Raw genomic sequence first — 14,153 nt, forward strand, 5'->3', positions numbered from 1 at the left:
TAAGTGCTGTATTGGAATGACATTTTTATTACCTGACATTTTGTTTTGTCTTTCCTATTACTTGGTGTTCCTAATGTGTTTAAGCAGATCTCCTCCCACCTGTTTCCATTTGGCCATTATCCTTTTTTTGTATTATTTTTGAATTACAATATTTTTGAAATTTGACGTTTTATGCACAGGTTGAAAATGACATATTATCAGTATTAATGTTCTTTTAAAAGTTATTCAGCAGCTCTTGGAGAGTGTTTGGGATATAATATATCACATGTAACCCTTCTGGAGGATATCCAACAATTTTGAAGCAGAAATATTGTTTCAGTGACAAGATATAGGCGGCAATCACTTTTTGGCAGGTTGGAAATTGCATATTATCAGTTTTATCGTTCCCTTAATGGTTATTCAGCAGTTCTAAGGGACTGTTTGGGATATAATGTGTCACATAGGACCCTTCAGAATGACATGCAGCAAGTTTGAAGCAGAAATAGTATTTCAGTGACAAGATATAGGCCACAATCACTTTTTGGCAGGTTGAAAATGACATATTATCGGTATTAATGTTATTTTAAAAGTTTTTCAGCAGTTCTTGGAGAGGGTTTGATATATAATATGTCACATAGGACCCTTCTGAATGACATCCACCAAGTTTGAAGCAGAAACATTGTTTCAGTGACAAGATATAGGCCACAATCACTTTTTGGCAGGCTGAAATGGCATATTGTCAGTTTTATTGTTCCCTTAATGGTAATTTAGAAGTTCTGAGGGACTGTTTGAGATGTAATATTTGACATATGACCCTTCTAAATGACATCCGCCAAGTTTGAAGCAGAAATATTGTTTCAGTGACAAGTTATAGTCCACAATCACTTTTTGGCAGGTCAAAAATGACATATTATCGTATTAATGTTATTTGAAAAGTTATTCAGCAGTTCTTGGAGACTGTTTGGGATATAATATATCACATGTAACCCTTCTGGAGGATATCCAACAATTTTGAAGCAGAAATATTGTTTCAGTGACAAGATATAGGCGGCAATCACTTTTTGGCAGGTTGGAAATTGCATATTATCAGTTTTATCGTTCCCTTAATGGTTATTCAGCAGTTCTAAGGGACTGTTTGGGATATAATGTGTCACATAGGACCCTTCAGAATGACATGCAGCAAGTTTGAAGCAGAAATAGTATTTCATTAACAAGATATAGGCCACAATCACTTTTTGGCAGGCTGAAAATGGCATATTATCAGTGTTATTGTTCCTGTACAAGTTATTCAGCAGTTCTTGGAGAGGTTTTGGGATACAATATATCACATGTAACCCTTCTGGAATATATCCAACAAGTTTGAAGCAGAAATATTGTTTCAGTGACAAGTTATAGGCCACAATCACTTTTTGGTAGCGCTAAAATGCCATGTTCTCAGTCGTTATTCTGCACAAACAAGAAAGAGTCATGGTGATACTGGCACAATAGGTCTTTATTGTTTTAACTACTATTCGACAGTCTTATAACAAATATGAACAACGAGAGTAGACATACTAAACCTGTGGGCATTAATTATTCCATCGTGATGCGTGTAGTCATTCGTGACTGCGCTACACACTGAAAGCAACCTTCTGATAGCGTCATAATTCGGTTACAAGAAACGTTAAAGCTCCATAAATGCATACCTTTGCCTAATAACAAAGGCATAAATGTGTTTGGGTTTTCCCCCCCACGTTATATCAGTTGCACGGAAGTAGCTGGCAACGCAAGTAATCCGGGCGCTGCAGCTTTAAGCAGCTGCGCGCGCTCCCGCGGACGGCAATCAGTTTCTGGCAGACAATCACTTTTTGGCACAACACCGGGATAGGCGCGAGAAAAAAAAAACCCCTTCCGGCCAGTCCTTTCAAAGTAAACTCCAAACCGATTGTCCGTCTTTTAACTGTTGTAGATGCCTTGCCAGTCTAAAATCTACGAAACATATGTCAGTCCCGTCTGAATGATGATGACGATAAAGCCGTTTAGACCCCCAAATCACGGACTTTTATACATCCTTTAATTATACCTTTAAAAATTAAAGATGTCATTTTAAAGATGACAAATTAAAAACGCCGAAAATCCCGGTGTGATATTTAATTTACAATTTAATGCACAATCGTAACGGCGAATATGTAAAGCTATCTCATATTCACGTAATATGACATTTGTGCTTTTATTTTGGTAACTTTCTATGTGACCGGAAGTGAATGATGTAACGGTAAACAACTTGATGTGCAAAAGAGACGGAAGAAAACGGAAAACTAATGCTAACGGAGAAAAGGGAGAGAAGAATATAGTTAAATTGTACAAAAACGAATGGTTCTAGCTACAGTCGACAGGGGAACAAGGTTTGTAATGTATATGATTTAATTTGAGCAATCTGAAATGCATAATATGTATTATATAGTTTAATAGAAAACGGTTAGACCAGCGTAATGAGCGGTTAAGATGCTGTTACATGAATAATATGTTAATTGTTTTATTTGTTTGTCTAGCTCTTACGTTGGTTCGTTGTCTGATACACGGCAAGGAATAATAAAGGTCATTCAACAACCATCAGTTCTGGCCTTCTCAGTTCGACTGGATGCTACAACAATATTTAAACATTGCAATTTAAATGCATTAAGAATTTCATTCAGAAGAAGAAATAAAACACAGTGACAAAAACTCTTGTGAAACTATGAACTTTTATTGAAAAGTTCATACTATCTAAAAACATTTTTCAATCAGTCATAATACATAATTCTAGTAAACTACCACTAAATACTACCTTCCAAAACTTTTTCCATTGCCACCATGTACATATAAAAAGTGGCTTTTAGTTCACTTTTACATTAACTGCGCAGAATGGTGCCTTAGTTCAGGCTTAAAAGGCGGTTTGTTTTAATGCAAATCATTTTCTGTGTTAACATAAATCTTGCGGTTTGTGTTTGCAAGTATGTATTGCACATGTACAAGTGCTGTAGAAAAAAAAAAGTTAATAAAAGTTTAAAAAGCACACACTGCAAATATATACAAATGTAAAAAGCAAATATTCTGCATGAAAAGACAATAGTGTGTGATGCAGGAAACCTTCTGAGGTAACCACTTCTACGGCATCTTACCAGAAAACAGACATTTTCATGCAAAACAACTCGAAAAATATCAGACATGGCTTATTATTGCAGATATCTGGATCATCTGGACAGGTTATTTTCATCTGCATAAATTTAAAAAAAAAAAGTCCAGATCGGCTTATATGAATAGTCTTGGCAGCAAATGCCACTTTGCTTGCTTGTTTTGTTCTTCATTTCATTGTGTCAGATGGGTGTAGCAGTGAGTCACGGGAAAAACAAAAAAGCAGGGGGAGTGATCCATGAAACGCCACAGTACCTGTAAACGGAGACAGAAAACATCATAAGGAAAGACAGAAAATAAGACATGCAAAACTGCACATGACAGGCTTTCATCTTATCATAGTTGTTTTTAAAGTGGTTTGAATTTTAAAATACATAAACCATTCCTTACTTTGAATTTTTGTACTTTTCTCTGATGCCCTGTAGTGGGCGACTCTCTGCGCTGGCGTATAGCTTGTACAGGTGAGTCAGGCAGGGAGAAATGTCAGCCATCGTGTATCCGCTAAAAGCCACTAAAGAATCGGGCTAAAGCAGAAAAACACAGGTTAAAAGTCACATTTTTTTCCTAATTTCTTAAGAAATTTCAATAAAATTAGATTAACCAAATAAAATATTAAACTTACCCATAAAGACGTATTTATGGTGTAGGAAGCTAGGCAGTAGGCTGCAGCAGCAACCATAGATGGGCTGTACTGTAGAAATGGATCCATTTCCAGCAGGCTTAACTCCGCCACATACTAGAAAGCAGAAATTAAAAAAAATACAATAAATAAAAATAGAAAATCATATCCATATTCCTTAAAGGCATTTGGCCTGACTATTGTTAAATGGTTCAATTTACTCACCAGGGCCAGGTTTTTGGTGTTGGCACAGACAGACTGGATGGCCATGAAAAGGTGAAGGAACGAGTTTATGGTGGGTGCCGCCAAGTTGAAGCCCAGCACACTTAGAAATGCTTGCTCCATCCGAAGCAGCTGTTTCTTAGTGTAGGTGTTGTCTGTGATGGTCACAAATTGGTCGAGTTTAGGAGGTGACTTCTCCTCATATTTTCTAAAAAAAAAAAAAAGTAGCAGATCAGATGGCATGTTATATGTAAGGTTGACTATTAGCACAGACTATTAGCAAAAAAGAAAAGGGAAAAAAAAAGCATTGATCATTAGAAACAAACAGTGACTTACGCAGCAATCACCAAGGCAGCCGTGCCAACCAGCTGCAGCTTGCCTCGTTTCACATTTCCGATGAGGGAGAGAAATCGGTCCAAGTAATTGATAGCAAGATGAAGAGTTTCAGCTTGAAGTTGGAATTCCTGCGCCACCTCAGCCATCCAGTCCACCAGAACGACGCGCATATCATCCGTGATCTCTGGGTGTCTTTCTAAATACTTTGGCCTTGGCCTGAATGCAATCTGCAATCAGAAGCCAAAACAGTATATAGTGAACTAAAGAACAACAAGTCACAATTACATTGCAATAAGGTTGAAAGAAATTATGGAGGTCACTGGGCAAATAAATAAATAAAAATAACCAAACATACAAACAAAAAAAATTCAAACCTCATTATTCCTCAAGTGCTGGTGAATATCTCTGGCATACTCCACACAAAAAACCTCCTCAGATTCAGAAGGCGTAGAAGCATCCTGGCATGGACCTATAAAAGTAAAAAGTAATGAGCATTAAGGAAAGAGGAAAAAACAACAAGTTTTCTTGGTAGATTCTTTTTTAATCTGTCATACTCACTTGAACTCAGCTCCAGCATGATTACCATATCTTCATTGTGCAGGGCATTGGTTTCCTCATCTTGGTAATTACGGTGTCCGACAACTTCTTCGCCAGAAGCCGCAAGGACAACTTCGCAAGCCTCTTCCACGTACACATCAAAGCTGGAGCTGGAAGGGCAGCCCAGACAGTTGAGTTGAGAGCTTTCTGAGGTTGAGCTGTGTCTGGAAAACTGGCCACCCTGAAAATGATAATAACCCAACATGATGGCCTTGGTTCCTTAAAAAGAAGAGAGCTGGATTTCTTGCGTGATGTTTCCCTTCTCCTCCACGAGTCTTGTTCAGTTTTGAAATAACAGAGGAGAGAACTTCCAGATATATAAACCCCCAGTGGGACTTGGTCCTGAGAGTCGCTGACCTACTATTGGGTCGACACATGAGTGAAGGTATGAAAAAGGGGCGTTGATCATTACTGAGAATGGGGACAAAGGGTGAAGCCTCTATCTACCATTGTCCCATTCATCATCGTTTGATTTGTTAAAATTATCTGAGGCAACTTGATTGGCAGCTGAAACTCCTGAGAAAGCTTCCCAAGTCGTCAACCACCACCCGTTTTCAACGATGGTCGTTCACAGTGGACAAAGGCAAGGCAAGGCAAGGCAAGTTTATTTGTATAGCACAATTCAACAACAAGGTGATTCAAAGTGCTTTACAGAGACATTAGAAACAAGAACAAATAAAAAGCATGATTTAAAATTGATTAAAACAAGCAAATAAACTAACTAACTAATTAACAAACAAACAAAACAGTATATAAAATCAAAACAGATAAAATCAGAACAGTAGATAAAATCAGTAGTTAAATGTAAGTTTTGAAATTTAAGCTTAAAGTGTGGATTTGGTGCTTTATTCAAATGCAGCTGAGAACAGGTGAGTCTTCAACCTGGATTTAAATAAACTGAGTGTTTCAGCTGATCTGAGGCTTTCTGGGAGTTTGTTCCAGATATAAGGAGCATAAAAGCTGAATGCAGCTTCTCCGTGTCTGGTTCTGACTCTGGGAACTGATAAAAGACCGGATCCAGATGACCTGAGGGATCTGGAAGGTTCATACTGGGTCAGGAGGTCATTGATGTATTTTGGTCCTAAACCATTCAGAGCTTTATAGGCCAGCATCAGAACTTTAAAGTCTATCCTCTGACGGACAGGCAGCCAGTGTAAGGACCTCAGAGCTGGACTGATGTGGTCCACTTTTTTGGTCTTAGTGAGGACTCGAGCAGCAGAGTTCTGAATGAGCTGTAGTTGTCTGACTGATTTTTTAGGTAGACCTGTAAAGATGCTGTTACAGTAATCAAGCCTACTAAAAATGAATGCATGGACTAGTTTTTCCAGGTCCTGTTGAGACATCAGATCTTTTATCCTTGATATATTCTTGAGGTGATAGTAAGCTGACTTTGTTATTGTCTTAATGTGTTTTTCTAAGTTTAGGTCTGCATCCATCACTACACCCAAATTTCTCGCCTGGTTTGTGGTTTTTAGATGTATAGATTGAAGTTCTCTGGTGACCTGTAATCGTTTTTCTTTGGCGCCAAAGACTAAGGCCTCCTTTACACCTTTCTCAAACCGTCTGTTTTCTCAGTCCAGACATTGTGAACATTAGCGAGAGTTTCCTTTCTCCTTTGATCAATCTAGTGGAGTCTTGTGTTGCACTGGCACTGATCAAAGCTTTTATTCATGCAGTGCTTAACAAATTTATCCGACCAACTCCTAGTGTAAGGTTTATTACTCATCCACCCTAAATCAGCAGTATTGATAATAACCAAAAACACTTTTCTAATTCATTTCTAGTCTTAATTTTTATTTTTATTTCATTTTAACCTTTTGCTTCAAGTCAAATGTTTCAGTCTTAGTTTTAGTTGTTAGTTGTTAGTAATTCACTTTATTATGGTGGGCACATACCAGAGACAAGATTTAAGGACATCAGTAAATACATTACAATAACGACCCATTACCTTTTGAAAGCAGTTGACACAGTCATCCACAGTCTCAATAAACACAACTATCAAAGCCTCATGAGGCAATTTCTGATAAAAAAAAACAAAACACTATTTATTATTATTTATTTTATTTAGTTTTCCAAGTTCACAAAGTAATTTAACTTTTTTTCAAAGGTCTGCTTTTTAGTTTTTTGTGTCTAGTTTTAATTTTCAGTTTAGATTTAACAACCTTGGTTTCTGTAATATTAATCTACCAATACGCATAAGCTCTTTAATCAGAATGACAATTTTAAGTATAAAATATAATTATTACTGTTATTTTGGTGAACAGTTCATTTTCAATTTTACTGTTTTACAAAAAAGCAGGAAAATGATGTGATTACGAAGCCAAACTAAAATTATTTACTTGCATTCCTGAACAGAAAAATCCATTTTAGATGTTAAATCTTATGCTTGATTAATTTCTGGCTTCTCAGACAAGACCAGTATGTTGGTAAATACAGTAATTGCTAGTTTTAAAAAGGTTTTGAGGTATTTCTAAAATATTTAATTTTTCTTGTTTTTATGGTGTAATAAATTTGCTGTACCTGGCTCATGTGACAATAGTAGCTCAGTGACCTTCGGGATGACATCCAATGGCACAATCTCCATTAGAGGTTGAATATCAAATGAAGAAGCCTCTTAAATGAAAGCTGAAACATTTACTTTGTCCTAGATGACTGAGAACCAACATAGACAAGCTAACATGATTGTCACGTTAACAGTGGTGGGGAGTGTTTTTTCTCTGTCACCTACCTGGCTGAGGGATCGACCTCGCAGTTCATTTTCTGACAAGACTCCGAGCACCGTCCGCTGTTTGGACCTCTGCAGTGTATCTACTCTGGCTGAGGGTGCCATATTTTCTTTGCTGGCTCGACTGCGTTGACTTTTGCTAAAGTTCATCTTTAAACAAAGACATTGGAAAAGAACAAGTAAAAAATATGATTTTTTTTATCCAGAAAGATTATAATGATTATCAGGTCTCTGTCAATTTCCTGTATACATTGGCAAACACAGCAAGCAAGTATGAAGACTTTACTTTCAGAGTAAAAATGCTTTAAAGCAGTATAGCAGCCAAACAGGATTGCAAGTGACTGATTTTAAGTTAGAGAAATGTTGGAAAACACATTACAGGTTTCGCAGCGCTAAAGTGGATGAAGTTGTTTGTTTTTTATAATAAAACTATCACATAGAAAATATCATATAAGGGAGATCAACTACAGTTTTAGTCAGAAGTTTATACGCATTCATCATGTGCATCAAAGTCATGGTCACTTTGGGCTTTTAATTATCACTTTCAACTGCTCTTTTAACAGGGTGCAATATTTGTACAGCATCTTTAATAGCTTTCTATAATTCTCACAGGCTCAAAAGTACACACACAGGCTTTAAAATATACATACACACCCCACTAACCCTATGGTATAAGTTTCTCTTTGGTTAAATGTCTCTTAGCATGTTGTGGCTCAACCACATGCTTTTGGTAGCCATCAACGAGTTTCTGGCATAATTCTGGGTAGATCTCTTCTTGACAGAATTGGCAGGGTTCATATTTAAACTAGGGTGGACATGTGTCACAGATTATCAGTCGTGTTGAGGTCAGGGCTTTGGGAAGGCCATTCCAGAAGCTTAATTTTAGCCTGCTTTATCCATTACAAAACCAGTTTTGTGTTTGGGATCACAGTTCACACCCGACTGTGTCCAAGCTTCAGCCATCTAACTGTTGTTTTGATGTGAAGTTGATGAATTACATATCATTATTCCTTACTACATTTACTTGTCATTGAGGCCAAATAGCTTAATCTTTGTCTATGATTACGTGGATAAGCTCGAGTCGTTAGCCAACACCCGTTTTGAACGATGGTCGTTCACAGATGGGGGCTTTGGTTTCCTTTACTGCTTTCTCAAACCGTCTGTCTTCTCTGGCCCAGAATGTAAACCCTGCCAAGAGTGTCCTTCCCTCTTTGAGTCATGATCAACATAGCCAAGTCTTTTTCTGATGAGATGACGTGCCTCTGGAGTGTAATGATTAAAGCTTTTATTCCTATATTGCTTAACAAATTTATCAGACCCCCTCCCAATGTAAGGGTTGTTCCTAAACCCCTCTGGCCATAAAACATTTCTCCAACAGGAATTTGGGTCATCCATGTATGCACTTTCAAATTTCAGATGAGCACGAAGGTGAAAGTTTGTGTCTTCTTCCAGACTTCAGGCACATCTGAATAACTTGTACTTATATAGTCTAGTTTGAATTGATGATCTTGGAATCTGCAGGTTTCTAGAAATTGTTTAGCGACGTTCCCAACTTCTGTAACTCTACGATTCTCCTTCTTAGATCTTCACTGAGTTTCTTAGACGTCCCTATTGTTCTGAGCATTGGTCAATCCAATGAGTGCTGTCAAACAAATCTTTTTTGTCCTGGCAAATGAAAATAACAGTTGTAGTCGACCATAATCACTAATAATGAGTTAACACTCCTTGGCCTTTTCAAGACTTTGTACAACTTTTTGACCACTTATAAAAAGATTTAAGTGAATGCATGTATTTGAGCCCGTATGTATAATTGTGACCCTGTGTGGATTAGAGAAAAGTCAATTCAAACTTCTGACCACAGCTGAATGTCCTTTTAGTTTCTCCAATGTAGAATATAGTTACTGTTTGTGTCCCTGCTGGCATCATGGGTGGAATTTCTATATAAAATTTGTACTGTTCCCTTTTTTAAAGCTCTACTGATTCTAGTTTGTCACAGATTTCCAGCTCATTTTGACTCCAATCACTCTCCACCTCCTGTTTTTCTAAAAACAGGAGATGGAGCATGTATGGCAGGGATGATGCTCAGTGTTGTGCTGCATATACTATAATTAAAACTGCTTTTACTGAAACTGTTTGGTTGAAGATGGCAAAACCCAAAATTAGCAGGGCATTCATGTCATTGATAAGTAAATGTAAACTTCTAACCACAACTGTAGCTATCAAATACAAGAGGCAGGGACCGGTGAAGCTACGTGAAAAAAAAAAAATGCATGGATTGATCAGTTTACTATTACTAAAAACTGCTGGTATTAAATGAGTTAAACAACTAAAAGTTGAAAAGTGAATCTTTCAGCTCTGCAAGTAAAAATACACAAAAAAAATGGTAAAAGAGAGAAAAGTCATAGGTCATCTTAAATCTACACCAACTGAGGTCATAGCAACAAAAAAACTGTTTGCAAAAGTGTTACACCGTGTATTCCTGAGCATGTCCTTTTTCAATACTACAGTGAGAGAGAAGGGGTTTGTAACTCTTACAAATGACATCTTGATGTCATTTTTACTCACTTTGGCAAGGACTGCCTAAAGCTAGTGCGTGAGTAAGATGGCGGATCACAGGAACCGAGATTCAGTCGCGGATTGCAGAAAAATTACGAGTCTAAATCTATAAATGAAATCCTCTGTTAAGGGTCTCCAAGCTTCAAAAATCATAGAGTCACCTGCTAAACAAACAGGTGAGACAGTTTTGTTTTGTTTTTACCATTAATGTACTAAAAATCAGAGGAAAAGCAGATCCAATAAAGACTTTGAGATAAGTAAACTCTTCAAAATGTATCTGAATTTAAAGTATGAGATCAGGCAGTAAAGGAAATTTGATCTACTTTTGATCTAATAATCAGAAGTTGTGTGTCACAAACATCAACACACTATGTAGACAAATATGGCATAAACATGGGCGTGCCATAAGTTCCCCAGTTTCACCCAGAATGTCTACTTTGCATATGGAGGAAGTGAAAGAAGGGGTCTATTATCCTGTTCTGAAATACCACTGAGCCATATAAATATATCAGGACACAGTTCGCTAATTACATTAACTCATGGTCATTGATTAGTGGTCATGACAACTGTATACAGTCATAAAACTGAACTCACAGCCCATCGTTAGTCAGTGCATGCGCTGTTTAGAAGGGTGGGAAAACCTGGAGTCAGCTAAGACTGAAGAAGTCATTGGGATGAGTGGTGAAAAGTTTCTCCCACTGAAAATGCGACGCCCAGATGAACAGAATCAACTTTCTGTGACTTCAGAAGCATAATCCACTATTAGGATGTTAAAAAGTATAAAAGTTCCCATTCACTAAGCGTGTGAACACAGTGTCTTTTCAGTAATTCTATTTTTTAAAAAGGCATGTTTTTAATCTTTCAGTAAGGAAAGATTAGTATGCATTGTTTTCATATTTTCTAAAAATGAAATAAAGAATCATTTACAGTGGTGTGAAAAGTCCTGAGCCACCCTTCCTTTCTTTATATTTTAGAAAAATTTAAAAAAAGAAGGTTTTTTGGAGGACAGATTTATTGAAATGTGCAAACATACATGCAAATGCAGGATACATTTCAAAATTTTCGACTGAAAATTCTTCGCCAAAAAAAGCAGTTAGAATAAATTATGATGTTTTTGTGTCGGCCTTTTTAAGTATGATATTAAAAATTGTTTATTTGCTAAGTTGTTGTAGATGCAACATTGATATATTATTTTTAAGCTTTAATCATTCGTGTCAGTGTTAAGTGCCTTATCAAACAAACAAATAAATAAAAGAAACCCGAAGAAAACAAAAATATTACTCGGACCGGACAGAAAATGGGTGGAAAAAAAACACTGTGAAAGCTCTTTAGAAAGCCTGGAGAGCTACTGCTCAAGACCACTTAAAAAATACAAGACAGTCTGGATCATTGGAGGAAAAATATCCAGGAATCAGGGGTGACTCAGGACCTGCACGGCACTATGAATATTCCCGGTGCAATTATGGTCTCACATTGCCATGGTTACTAAAAATTAGCAGAAGGAATCAGTCAGAAAAAAATCAAGGAAAACAGGATGTTGCACTGTGAAAACACAGTGCATCACCCCGATGTATCACAGACCACTGCCAGCTCATGGTTACATGTACTTTTTAGTGTATTTGTTCCTAACTGTAAACTCACCATGATCAGGATCAGTGCAGTTAGCAGTTTAGCGTTTCAGCGTCACCACCACCGACCAAGTCGGACAATCGACAGCTGCCCCTGACTTGGTTGTTAATAATCTGTACCAACAGCGCCCTCTGGATCTCTTCGCGTGACTTGAAGCAGGTTTCTAGGTGTAGCAGGGTTTTTTTTTACTTTCTTTCGGCGATGTTTGCCTCGAAAATCAGCTATTTCCTCCTGAGTCTCTGTCCAATCACGTGGCAGAACGCAACCGCCGACGGTCAACGTCACATGGGTTACTGGATTTATCCGCTCAATATTTTCCCGTGATTGATTAGTTTTATTTGAACTCTTCACAACTTCGACTCTACATATTATAGATCAATCTTAACTGATGCCCTGAGGCGAGAAAAATGAGTTGTGTTCGGTCAGTGTGTTTTATTAAATCTACAGGTGCTGCAGGGGCTGTAGGAGAATTATTGAACAGGAAGGCTGCCTGCATGTATAAGTTATTAATACTCTTCGCCATACTCCACATATAAATAGTCTTTGCCAAAAAAGGGAAAAGAAGAAAAAGAAAAGATTATTTCTGTGAATCGTAGAGGACTTTATCATTTTATAACATGCTGAAAAAACTGCTTGACAGAGAATCTCACTTGGCCTTTTTCCCTCTTCTGCTTTATGAATAATGTTAAATATTATTTTTAAATTCACTTTCTTACCATATTCGTCATCTATAAAGTTGTGGGTGTTACAAAAATATACACACTGATTAACCCTAACTTTTGTAAAGTTTTGAGTACAAAATCTATTTACCTACTTTTATTTTCACAACTATAAATATAAATATTATATTATATTATAAATAATATTAACGTTGTGTCTTCTCTCACTCACGTGCTAAAACATGGGAAACCTGGTAATGGATGGAGGAACAATGTGACAGCAGAAAGTAAAGATGACATTTATCTGGGTCACTGTTTAAATCTGCTGACTCCATCAAGCAGCATTTGGTGAAACACCTGAAGCTGTACAGGCCTGATTACACAACCATGTGTGGTCAGAAGTTTACTTTCAGTCATCATGGACATGGATGTCATAGCAATTTGTGGGATTTTGATGATTTCTTTCAATTTCTCAATCAGATGCTTTTAGAAGCCATCATAAGGAGATGTAGGACTGTAGGACTGGATTCTCTCATACATCACATCAATGCACATGCACTCTAATAATAATAACATGATGTACCTCATTACTATACCTCAGTAACCTGTTTACTCCACTGTAAACTGTTACTTTGCACACTGTTTATTTGCACAGTTTTTTATAATTTCTTCAATTTGTTTATTGCACATTTTATTTTAAAATGTAACTTTCATTCTTAGTTCAAACTTTACTTCTTAGGTTAAATTCTTAATTTATTCTTTACATATTATTCTTTACAAGCTTACTTCAATGTTTTGTTTTGTTTTATCTATTATGCAACTCTTATATCCGTTTTCCTGTAAATGTTTCCTGTAGTTTTATGGTCGGGCATTGCAGAGCAACAAGCATTTCACTGCATGTCGTACTGTGTATGATTGTGAATGTGACAAATAAAATTTGAAATGTGAAATTTGAACTTTCATGGCAGAATTGACTGAGTTCATTTAAATGGGTTGATTTTCTGGCACTGAGCCATCTTTTAAGCTGTAGTCAATAAAGATCCATAAGTAGAAGACAAGTTATCATGTTAAAAGACTTTTGTAGAACCTTCAGCACCACGTCTTGATGCAGGCTCAATCATGCAGGTAAGGAAGTCACAGAAAGTTGATTTTGTTCATCTTGATGTAGCGTTTTCAGTGGGAGAAATGTTTCCTTACTCAGGTTTCCTGAAGGCTTCCCCAAACCTATAAACAGTACCTCTGCACAATGACTGAAACTAGCACCTCTGGTGAACAATGGGCTGTGAGGTCAGTTCTTTGAACATTAATATGCAAATTGTCATGACCATTGATCAACAGCCACTGATCAAAGACAAGCAGCAATGCAAATAATATCTTTTACATTTTTAAGATGACACATTGTCGGAGTCACAACTGATCCATTATTAGATAACTACACCAAAAAAACAAAAACAAACAAGCAGAAAACAAAGCGGAAACATTCATATCCAAACATTAAAATGTATTCCAAGAAGCTATAAATTGCTAGAAGCTAAAAAATACCTTTATGTAATGTGCCCCTGAACAGGGAGTTTCCATGTACATAAGTATAAACACAAAAATGTGTAGTCAGTGGATTCACAGAGAATGAATGATCTTTATTGAAGCCTGTGTGTGTTTGGCCTGAGATAAATGAGTG

The 14,153-nt window shown here is 36.9% G+C and overlaps 1 protein-coding gene across 1 annotated transcript; it reads right to left on the reverse strand.

Moving 5' to 3' along the window:
- Nucleotides 1-2,685: 2,685 nt before the first annotated feature.
- On the reverse strand, nt 2,686-12,103 carry ccna1 (cyclin A1). The gene is made up of 9 exons (XM_004550122.4): nt 11,829-12,103; nt 7,635-7,781; nt 4,868-5,087; nt 4,684-4,778; nt 4,310-4,536; nt 3,977-4,181; nt 3,755-3,868; nt 3,523-3,656; nt 2,686-3,387 (listed from the first exon to the last, which is right to left on the reverse strand). Exons 1-9 carry the CDS (start codon nt 11,829-11,831, stop codon nt 3,336-3,338), a joined length of 1,197 nt encoding a protein of 398 aa, XP_004550179.2. The 5' UTR covers nt 11,832-12,103; the 3' UTR covers nt 2,686-3,335.
- Nucleotides 12,104-14,153: the final 2,050 nt, after the last annotated feature.

Source organism: Maylandia zebra, linkage group LG10 (assembly GCF_041146795.1).
Source record: "Maylandia zebra isolate NMK-2024a linkage group LG10, Mzebra_GT3a, whole genome shotgun sequence".
NCBI classification, from domain to species: Eukaryota; Metazoa; Chordata; class Actinopteri; order Cichliformes; family Cichlidae; genus Maylandia; species Maylandia zebra.